Raw genomic sequence first — 12,010 nt, forward strand, 5'->3', positions numbered from 1 at the left:
AGCTCGTTGAGTGCGGTCTTAGTACCAGCGTCGGTTTGTGGTGGTAAATAGACGGCTACGAAAATATAGATTAAAACTCTCTTGGTAGATAGTGTGGTCTACAGCTTATCATGAGGTACTCTACCTCAGGCGAGCAATACCTGTTGGTTTGTATGCTTCACAATAATGTTGCTACTAATCCATGCGATCAATAACAGGAGCGGTCCCGAAAGTTTACAACCACGACCTAGAGCAGTAACACCGCCTATCGTCTTAAACACTTTACATTACATTTACATTTAAGTCATTTAGCAGACGCTCTTATCCAGAGCGACTTACAAATTGGAAAGTTCACACATATTCATCCTGGTCCCCCCGTGGGGAATGAACCCACAACCCTGGCGTTGCAAGCGCCATGCTCTACCAACTGAGCCACACGGGACCACTTTACAAACTAAGCACGCTGAAAATAGACTTCTGCAGAGTTGCACACACTATCAAACTGCCGCGACAACCGAGAGCTCCCACACAGAGCCGGAAGAGCTATCTTTATTTTCTCCTCCCTGACTGCTGATGCACTCTTACAGTTTTTTACGATTGCTTACACACTAAAATTTTACTTTTCCCACAATTAGCAAAACCTTACACTCAAGGAGCAAAACACAAGGCTAGATTTGCACAACTGTAAGCACATTGTCAGCTTCACACTATTTGCAAAATATTACACACAGTGATTTGCAAAACACTAAACACACTTGTATACATCAGACACAGAAGTATATCATGATGTCACGTCCTTGCAATTCCAAAGCACTGACTGTCAAATTACCACACCTATGAGCCAATCTGTTAAACACAGCCATCAGGTGCACAAACACATGATTTCTAAATTGTAGACACACCAATCAGGTTTAAGCACTATAAAAATGCAGCAGGTAGGTTCAACTGCCTTCAACCAAAATGGAAGGAGTCAGAAGAAGAGTGAGGATGAGAGGAGGAGTACACAGAGGAGGAGAAGGAGGTAGAGGAAGAGGCAGAGGCCGAGCCAGAGGTCGAGGAAGACCTGAAGCAGGAGGAGAACGTGCACAAAGAAGAAGAGGACCAAACTTATCAAATGACATTCGTGCAACACTAGTGGACCATGTTGTGAACCACGGACTGACGCTGAGGGAGGCTGGACTGAGAGTTCAGCCAAATCTTAGCAGATATACAGTGGCATCTGTCGTAAGGACTTTTCAACAGGAAAACAGGTAAAAGATCTGTCTACAGTTACAGTAATCAGCCGCTTATTGTATGCACCATATCAGCACTTGTGATACCCCTTCCTGTGACATTGTACAGTAAGTTACATGTATTATTCTCTACATAGGATTGAGGGTCGGGAATGACAAGGAGGAGGGGGGCCCATATTCACGCAAGAACAAGAGAGATAATAAACATGGTTTTGGCCAATAATGCTATCAGGCTCAGAGAACTACAAGCCAACATTATCGGTGACCATGCCATTTTTAATAATGTCCATCAGGTCTCTCAGTCAACACTGGCACGCATCCTGAAAAGACATCAGGTTCAAATGAAACAACTTATCGAGTGCCTTTTGAGCGAAATTCAGAGAGGGTCAAACGGCTGCGGCATGAGTATGTGGAGGTTTGTATTGTTCACTTTAGCACTGTGATGTTGCATACTGCACACATTACTTTTTTACATTAACTGTATACTCGACCTATCCTGAACTACACAATCTTGTCTTTCACTGTATTTCAGGGAGTTTTGCAGATGGATGCTGAGGAAATCCTGCATGAATTCATATATATTGATGAGGAAGTGTTCAACCTCACAAAAGCAAGAAGGAGAGGCAGAAATATCATTGGCCACAGGGCTATAATCAATGTCCCAGGGCAACGTGGGGGTAACATCACCCTTTGCGCTGCCATTTCACAGCATGGGGTTGGCCTCCGTCATGCCAAAATGGGCCCTTACAACACACCTCACATTTTCAATTTTTTGGACCGATTGCACCACATCGTCACAGCAGGTAATGAAATGCACCAGATGCAATATACGGTCATCTGGGACAATGTGTCATTCCACCGCTCTGCTTTGGTCCAGAACTGGTTTCAACACCATCCACAGTTGACAGTACTATACCTTCCACCATACTCTCCGTTTCTAAACCCTATCGAAGAGTTTTTCTCTGCATGGCGGTGGAAGGTTTACGATCTCCAGCCCCAGGCTCAGGTACCCCTCATTCAGGCCATGGAGGACGCCTGTGACCAAGTCGACGCCGCAGCTGTGCAAGGATGGATTCGACGTTCAAGATGGTTCTTCCCACGTTGTCTTGCTAATGACGATATTGCTTGTGATGTTGATGAAATTCTCTGGCCAGATCCAGCTAGGCGAAGAGATAATGTATAGTATGTTTACTGTAGTATTTTCTGTACAATATTGTCAGTTTTTTTCAGATTATTTTTTATGTTGTTGTTATTTACTGTAATTGTAACCTGTACTGGATACAGTATTTTACGTTTGTCTGTTTGCTGAGCCAACAGTGTTATGCACACTACTGTAGTAGCATGAAAACTGGGACATGTTTTGTTGTGATTCTCCATGTTGACTGATTTGGGTATATGGAGAGAAATAAATGATATTTTCCTCAGTCTGCAGCATTGGTCTTGTGTAGTGTTTGTATAGTTGCACTTTCTCTGTGTACTTCATTTACAGTAGTCTAATCACTGACAATTAGACTTGCTAAAAGTGTTTTAGGTTAGCAACAGCAGTGTGTAACTGGTTAAAAAAGATTGAAGTCATATGAAATGTTTCGTATGGTAACAAAATATTATTTTTATGAAGTTGTGTATAGTTTTGACAAGTGTTCCATTTTGCAAATGATCTGAAGTGTTGTGCTACTTTGGTGTAGGGTTGTGCTAATTGTGTGTAGTGTTTTGACAAACCGGGCCCTGTTTTCAAAATTGTGCTTAAACAATTGAAAAAAACTGTAAAGTGTCAGCGCACGGTAAAGGCTTTGTGCAGGATTTTGCCACAATGTAAATAGCTCAGTAGAATAGAATAAACACTTGCTGTGTGTGTGTGTGTGTGTGTGTGTGTGTGTGTGTGTGTGTGTGTGTGTGTGTGTGTGTGTGTGTGTGTGTGTGTGTGTGTGTGTGTGTGTGTGTGTGTGTGTGTGTGTGTGTGTGTGTGTGTGTGTGTGTGTGAAAAAGCTGTGTGTTTGTAGTGCATGTTTGATTGTATATCTTTGTGTTTATCTGATCTTTTCCAAAGTTGACATTAAGGATAAACATGCCAAATATATTATAAATAGAGACTGGATAGAAATATTACAAATATGAACGTTCTGATACTAGAACTTTGTCATTCTACCATCGTAGAAGCCAGAGAGGGTAAAATAAATATGTCTAAGATTTGCCCATAAAATGTTCAATATTATAGTGGGCAATATGGAGTTTGCACTGGTTTGCCAACTTTCACTGAGACAAAACAATGACGTCTGTAACATGTCAGCTGCACGCAGAAAATAAATATTGCACAGACCAGAGCTGGAGATATAAACATTAGGATCAGAGCCTATTCACATCTGTGTGTGCCAGTGGCCAAGGCAGGAATATAATTTGTCTGTAAGGGAGATAGGGTTTTTCTCCCAACTCCTGGGAAATTCAGAAGTAATGGGAGTCTGGCCAAGAGTAGCACACTGATGGACACACACACAGCAAGAACTGGCTCAGGATCAGTTCTCAGGCTAAAGGGGCAGAGTAGAGTACAGCCCGCCAGCAAGCACAGTACAGACACATTTCTCAGAGGCTTTCAATAGCATACTGTTATTAGCTCCAGAGCAGTTGGTGCTATACTTAGAATTCTACGATGTCAATGTGTTAGTCCGTAGGAGAAATGGGCACTGGACTAAGGATAGCTGTGGGCAAAAAATCCTGCAGCATGCACAAACAATAGGGACTGAGAAGAAAATCTGTCACAGGGCTCCACAAAAGAACATTAGCTTTGCATTTTCTATTTCCAGACCAGAAGTTATTATGATTTGTCATGAACAGCTCTCGCAGAATTTATTTATACCTGTGTTCAATGTGCCAGCAATCTTTTTCAATGCGTTTGTGCTTGGTCATAAAATAGCGCAGCACCCAAGACAAAAGGGCTGCCGATGAGGCAGGCATCTCGCGAGAGACGTTATAAAACAGTATGAAAATCAAAAGAATCCTTATTTCTGTTTGTGTGTTCTACTCTGTTCCACTAGAGTAAGACAGACAGGCCGCTTCACACACCCACATGTGCCACACCGTACCATTTCCTCAACCATTTTCTAGTGTTACATCCATTTTCTCTTTCTACTGGCCCTGATTAAAGTATCTGGGTGTTAAGGGGCCTCCTGGGTGAGTAAAAAGCACAATCAAACAATAGAAAAAGAACTATAGCATTCCAATGATATACAGTGGATTCGGAAAGTATTCAGATCCCTTGACTTTTTCCACATTTTGTTACGTTACAGCCTTATTCTAAAATGGATTTAAAAAATATATATCCTCATCAATGTACAGACAATACCCCATTATGACAAAGCGAAAACAAGTTTTTAGAAATTTTTGCAAATGTATTAAAAGTAAAAAACAGAAGTACCTTATTTACATAAGTATTCAGACCCTTTGCTATGAGACTCGAAATTGAGCTCAGGTGCTTCCTGTTTCCATTGATCATCCTTGAGATGTTTCTACAACTTGATTGGACTCCATCTGTGGTAAATGCAATTGATAGGACAGGATTTGGAAAGGCACACACCTGTCTATATAAGATCCCACAGTTGACAGTGCATGTCAGAGCAAAAACCAACACATGAGGTCTAAGGAATTGTCCGTAGAGCTCCGAGACTGTATTGTGTCGAAGCACAGATCTGGGGAAGGGTTTGGCCTCCATCATTCTTAACCTCTTGACGCTAGGGGTCAGATTTAAAAAAATATATATAACTTTCCCAAGGTAAACGGACTATTTCTCAGGTCCAGATCGTAGAATATGCATATAATTTACAGATTAGGATAGAAAACACTCCAAAGTTTCCAAAACTGTCAAAATATTGTCTGTGAGTATAACACAACTGATTCTGCAGGCGAAAACCTGAGGAAATCTAACCCGGAAGTGATTTTTTTTTTTTTTTTTTTTTTATCTGTGTTTCCTGGCCCGTCTTTCTTCCATTTAAAGGGTATCAACCAGATTCATTTTCCAATGGCTTCCTCAGGCTGTGAACAGGCTTTAGACATAGTTTCAGGCTTTTATTTTGAAAAATGAGCGAGATTTTTCAAAACTAGTCAGGTGTCCTCTGATTAGTTCCTGCGCGCGAGAGGGGTAGCTCTCCATTTTCTTTCTCTCTTTTATTGAATAGGTTACGGTCCGGTTGAAATATTATCGATTATGTTTGTTAAAAACAACCTGAGGATTGAGTATAAAAAACATTTGACATGTTTCTACGAACATTACGGATACTTTTTGGAATTTTCATCGAACGGAACGAGGCTTTGGTTTTCTGAACATAACGCGCAACACAAATGGCGTTTTTTTGTAATAAAAGTAATATTTATCGAACAAAAAGAACATTTGTTGTGTAACTGGGAGTCTCGTGAGTGCAAACATCCGAAGATTATCAAAGGTAAGCGATTAATTTTATGCTAATGTTATGCTAGGTGTTGTAGCATTGATTGATACACTCACAAAAGCTTGGATTGCTTTCGCTGCAAAGCATATTTTCAAAATCTGACACGATAGGTGGATTAACAACAAGCTAAGCTGTGTTTTGGTATATTTCACTTGTGATTGCATGATTATAAATATTTTTAGTAATATTTTTCGCCCTGCAATTCAGCGGTTGTTTAGGAAAATGATCCCGCTAAAGGGATCCGTAGCGCAGAGAAGTTAAACAGAGAAGTTTGGAACCACCAAGACTCTTCCTAGAGCTGGCCGTCCGGCCAAACTGAGCAATCGGGGGAGAAGGGCCTTGGTCAGGGAGGTGACCAAGAACCCGATGGTCACTCTCACAGAGCTCCAGAGTTCCTCTGTGGAGATGGGAGAACCTTCCAGAAAGACAACCATCTCTGCAGCATTTCACCAATCAGGCCTTTATGGTAGAGTGGCAAGATGGAAGCCACTCCTCAGTAAAAGGCCCATGACAGCCCGCTTGGAGTTTGCCAAAAGGCACCTAAAGGACTCTGACTGTTAAAAAACAAGATTCTCTGGTCTGATGAAACCAAGATTGAACTCTTTGGCCTGAATACCAAGCGTCACGTCTGCAGGAAACCTGGCACCATCCCTACGGTGAAGAATGGTCATGACAGCATCATTCTGTGGGGATGTTTTTCAGCGGCAGGGACTGGTAGACTAGTCAGGATTGAGGGAAAGATGAACGGAGCAAAGTACAGAGAGATCATTGAGCTCCAGAACGCTCAGGACCTCAGACTGGGGCGAAAGTTCACCTTCCAACAGGACAACAACCCTAAGCACAAGTCAATGCAGGAGTGGCTTAGGGACAAGTCTCTGAATGTCCTTGAGTGGGCCAACCAGAGCCCAGACTTGAACCCGGTCAAACATCTCTGGAGAGACCTGAAAATAGCTGTGCAGCGACATTCCCCATCCAACCTGATAGAGCTTTCAGTTGAGTCAACTGCAGAGAAGAATGGGAGAAACTCCCCAAATACAGGTGTGCCAAGCTTGTAGCGTCTTATGTAAATGTGATATTTCATTTCAAATTTTTTATATATTTGCAAAAAATTCTAAAAACCTGTTTTTGCTTTGTCATTAATGTGGATCAACAACATCCGGTGAAATTGGAGGGCGCGCAATTCAAATAAATAATCGTAATATTAAACATTCATGAGCATACAAGTATCTTATATCATTTAAAAGCTTAAATTCTTGTTAATCTAACTGCGTTGTCCGATTTACAATAGGCTTTACAGCGAAAGCATACCATGCGATCGTCTGAGGCGCCCCACATCAACATATTTTTCAACCAGCACAGGCTTCACAAAATCACAAATAGCGATTAAATAAATCACTCACTTTTGAAAATCTTCCTCTGTTTGCAATCCCAAGGGTCCCAGCTACACCATGAATGGTCGTTTTGTTAGATAAAATCCTTTTTTATATCCCAAAAAGTCTGTTTAGTTGGCGCCATCGATTTCAGTAATCCACTCGTTCAACATGCAGACAAAGGAATCCAAAAAGCTACCGCTAAACTTCGTTCAAACAAGTCAAAGATGTTTCTATTTAATCCTCAGGTACCTTAAAATGTAAATAAACTATAATATTTCAATAGGAAAGTAAAATTTGTAAGCACGTGCTCTCTTCCTCGCTCGCCGAAAGACTGATATTGTTCCGGTGGTCTTTTCACAAAAACTCAAAAGTTCTTGCTCGTTTTTGAAGAAACAAGCCTGAAACCTTGAATAAAGACTGTTGACATCTAGTGGAATCCATAGGAATTGCAATCTGGGAGCTGGAATTACATAGGAACAATAGCTTTCCATTATAATAGCCTGGGACCTCAATAAAAAACAATCTGGTTGGTTTTTCTTCAGATTTTTGCCTGCCATATCAATTCTGTTATTATATGCATATCCTGGCTTCTGGGCCTGAGTAACAGGCAGTTTACTTTGGGCACGTCAGTCAGGCAGAAATTCAGGAAAATAGACCCTAGCTCTAATTAAGGGGTGTTGTGTCCAGACTGATGAGGGGAAAGCATTTTTATTCCATTTTTAGAATAAGTTTGTAAAGTAACAACATGAGGAAAAAGTCAAGGGGTCTGAATACTTTCTGAATGCATTGTACTTTGGTAGGAATTAAAGTGCAATTCCGCCAATTTTCAACATCATATTCATCATCTCCAGCATCCTATATACAGTGCTTTGAAAAAGTATTTGACCCCTTTCCAATTCACTCTACTTTTGCATATTTATGATACTGAATGTTATCAGATCTTCAACCAAAACTTAATATTAGATAAAGGGAACCTGAGTGAACAAGTAACACAACAATTACATACTTATTTCATAAACAAAGTTATGCAACACCCAATGCCCCTGTGTGAAAAAGTAATTGCCCCCTTACACTCAATAACTGGTTGTGCCACCTTTAGCTGAAATGACTCCAACCAAACACTTCCTGTAGTTGTTGTTCAGTCTCTCACATCGCTGTGGAGGAATTTTGGACCACTCTTCCATGCATTACTGTTTTAACTCAGCGACATTTGTGGGTTTTCAAGCATGAACTGCTCATTTCAAGTCCTGCCATCTCAATTGGGATTAGGTCTGGACTTTGACTAGGCCATTCCAAAACTTCAAATTTGTAGCTTTTTAGCCATTTCCATGTAGACTTGACGGATGGCCTGACATTCTCCTGTAGAATTCTCTGATACAGAGCAGAATTCATGGTTCATTCTATTAAGGTAAGACGTCCAGGTCCTGAGGCAGCAAAGCATCCCCAAACCATCAGACTACCAGCACCATGCTTGACCGGTTGTATAAAGTTCTAACTGTGGAATGCAGTGTTTGGGTTTTCACCAGGCATAATTGGGCCCATACCGTACAAAAAGTTATACTTTTGACTCATCTGTCCATAGAACATTCTTTCAAAAGTCTTGATGATCATCCAGGTTCTTTTTGGCAAACTTGAGTCAACTTTTTGGACAAGATGGGTCCCATTGGGTGTTGCATAACTTTGGAATTGGGTGTTGCATAACTTTGTTGATTAAATAAATGAAATAAGCATCCATTTTTTTGTTATTTGTAAACTCAGATTCCCTTTATCTAATATTAGATTTTGGTTGAAGATCTGATAACATTCAGTATCAAAAATGGTCCAAAATAGAGAAAATCAGAAAGGGGGCAAATACTTTTTCACGGCACTGTATGTGAAAATGGCAAGTTTATATCTTTATTCTTTGGTGCCGCTGCACATTGACTCTGTACCGGTATCCCCTGTATATAGCCTCGCTACTGTTATTTTATTGTTGCTCCTTAATTATTAGTTATTTTTCTATTTATTTATTTTATTTATTTATTTTTTACTTCAGTTTATTTTAGTAAATACTAAACACTCATTTTTCTTTAAACTGCATTGTTGTTAAGGGCTTGTAAGTAAGCATTTCACTATTGTATTCGGCGCATGTGACAAATATAATTTGATTTGATGTTAGGCCCTGTTCTGGCTATGCCATATGGCTGTGGGCTACACTAGTTTATTTAGCAGACTAAATTTGCTGAATAAAATATAAATATTTTCTCCAAATAATTTGAGGGAGTGAGCACATGCGGCTATTCTGTGTTGAGCGGTTAACAAAGAAACAAGTACTCCTATATGCTTAATTTAGAGTTATTTATGTAACTTTGGTTGTGACACAAATGTTGGGCTATATGTTAAGATTTTCTATACATTCTAAGGCGGCATGATGCGGCTCTAAAAATGATTTGAAAAAAGCCGCATGAAAGGCATGAGCTCTGCTTTGTTTTTGCGCAGACTGTACACACTTCATCAGTATCTCATTCACAATTTGACATGCACTCGATAATGCCTCGAATTTCCCGGCTGCATCCCCTTTGTGTGGCTGTAATGCACCCTAAAGAAATCCATGCCTTTTGCGGCCAGTGGCCGTTGTGCCCTTGAGCTGTGTGCCTCTCACTCACATGGCTCTCAGTCACGTGATCGGGTCTATCTCAAAGGCTACAAGTGAAGACAGACACATCGGGGACGCAACTTCACGCGTCCTTATCCAATTCCGAGGCGCATATTGAATATATTGGAAGAACTGTCCACATTTACTTTTCATCAGCCAACAAGATTAGTAGGCCTAACGAACAGCAAAAGCACTAGCCTATGTCAATCTACTATCCCCCATAGTACAAAAGTTGACCTATTCTGTGTGAAAAATAAATATTCAAAACATAGTCCGGGACAGTTGTGGGATGCGATAGATCCCAAATGAATACAACCACTAGCATCAAAAAACATGTTTTAAGCAATGAGCCTAATGCAACAGACGAGAATGTTTAGCTTAAAATGTTGACAAACTATTAGGCTATTTCTTCACATTATAAGCGCAGCAATGCGCACACGGCAGCAGGCTATAAGCGTGAATGTTCCATTAGCCGGAAAACACCATTTTATGGTGAAAATTATCTTCCCCAAACTTGAAACTCACACGCAGCTCATGTATGCCAGTTAGGCTCTATACCCCTTGTAAAGCAGATGAATGCTTACTTTTAAGAAGTTATTTGCCAACTTTAGTTGTGATCAAAACATATAGGCCTATGGGCTAGGTTACAGGAGGGTGTGTGACTATGATTTGAAAAAGTCGCAAAAAAAGCTGGGCATCATTCACAAGTGATAATATATCATTCACAAGTGATAGGCTAATATTGTCACCCATCACACTATTATTGATTCAATCTTGTCTTTACATATACAAAATAATATATGGATGAAATTTGTTTTGATTTAGAATGGACAACTTAAATAGCGAATGGAGAGCGCTTTTCCCGTGGTTCATTTTCATACCAGCGAAGTAGGCTATACTCCTGTTTTAAAGAGAAGGAATGTGCTTAATATTAGGAAAGTTGAGAAATAAATATAGTAGGCCTAGCCTATAGAAAGGTAATGGGTTCCTCCTCTTTTTAATAGAGGCCATCACTGTTTTCTCACGCAATTGCATAGCCTATAGAAACGTTGCGTAACATGAGCTCATGGTTCTGCTATGAAGTGTTTGATTTACATTTGCATTGACATCAGAGTGATTAAAGGGACAATAGAGTGCAGAGTACCAGGCAGTTAGCAAGTTTGGTAGGCTACTAATGACCATCAGCAGCATCAGAACTAGAAGAATCCTAATTACCGTGACTAAACGGTCACCTGGAATTTGAATGTCGTCATGACTCATGACCGCCTGTGTGGCAGTAATACGGTCACCGTAACAGCCCTACCCCACACTCTTGTCATTGTGATGTTTAAAATTGGGTCGGATTTACAGAAAGTCAAAGCCGGAATTGAGGTAATTAACTGCCAATCTGATGTTCAAAAGTTCTTGTCGGTTGTAAGAAATGATAGCGGATACATTTCATGAAAATAAACTAAAAATAAACTGCAAAAGAATCACAAAATAGCGAAGTTGGGTCGAAAGCTTGCAAAACGGCGGCCATCCAGTACAGCGCCATCGCCATCTTCATACTATACTGTATGTTAAGTGCTTGGGCTCCTTACCGGTGAATCATCAGGTTTCCTCTCGGCCACATGGCAATAGGGAATGGGCTCCGTCCCGTTCTCAAGTGATGTGAACACTGGAACACAAAACATTTAATGAATCACCACATATCAATGACAAATACTTCAATTATCAAAGACATTAAAGCTATAGAAGACAGAGAAGCTTGGTTGAATCTCTACAGCAGTGGGATTTTATCTACTGAATGTCCTGGAATAAACCTAAGCATTCATTTTACAAGCTTTGGTAGAGAAGCTATTTCATTAATAAATACATATTTCAGAAAGCCACAGGGTATTCGGATGGGATTACAAACGGGGAAGATTCTCATACTTTAAGTTTGGGTCATTTTTTCCCTACTGAGCCCTGTCCAGATATTCAAGTATGGTTGAGTAGAAATTCCAGTCTCTACACGTGGCAAGCAGAGAGGAACACAGCACAATGTTTATATTTCTCTATCCTTATGGGACAGATGATATTCTGTGTGGATCTTCAAATGGCATTTTGAATAGTGTGCTTTCTTTGACTTCATTGTTCTGGGTGAATGCTACTGCAAGCAAAAAGTCAGGCTCATTGGCTTATTTCTCCTATAATTAAATGTGTCTTTGAGATCTTACTCTGAGTACTGTACAGTACATAGAACTGAGAAGCAAGTAGGGGAGAGTGGGGTAAGTTGGGCAGTTCTTTAATTCCACATAACTCTGTCAAGGGAAATATAGTATTATTTCTAACAAATATATTTACATATACTGTATTTCAGGATGTTTTGTATCC

The 12,010-nt window shown here is 40.2% G+C and overlaps 1 protein-coding gene across 1 annotated transcript in view; it reads right to left on the bottom strand.

Annotated features, from left to right (window-relative positions):
• Window positions 1-12,010, bottom strand: part of LOC120023347 (SH3 and cysteine-rich domain-containing protein-like) — a 92,850-nt gene that overhangs the window by 33,983 nt on the left and 46,857 nt on the right. Inside the window, exon 8 of the mRNA XM_038967359.1 lies at window positions 11,236-11,312. Coding sequence (XP_038823287.1) covers window positions 11,236-11,312 — 77 coding nt within the window. The remainder of the gene's footprint in view (window positions 1-11,235; window positions 11,313-12,010) is intronic.

This window comes from Salvelinus namaycush, chromosome 28, assembly GCF_016432855.1.
Source record: "Salvelinus namaycush isolate Seneca chromosome 28, SaNama_1.0, whole genome shotgun sequence".
Classification (NCBI taxonomy): Eukaryota; Metazoa; Chordata; class Actinopteri; order Salmoniformes; family Salmonidae; genus Salvelinus; species Salvelinus namaycush.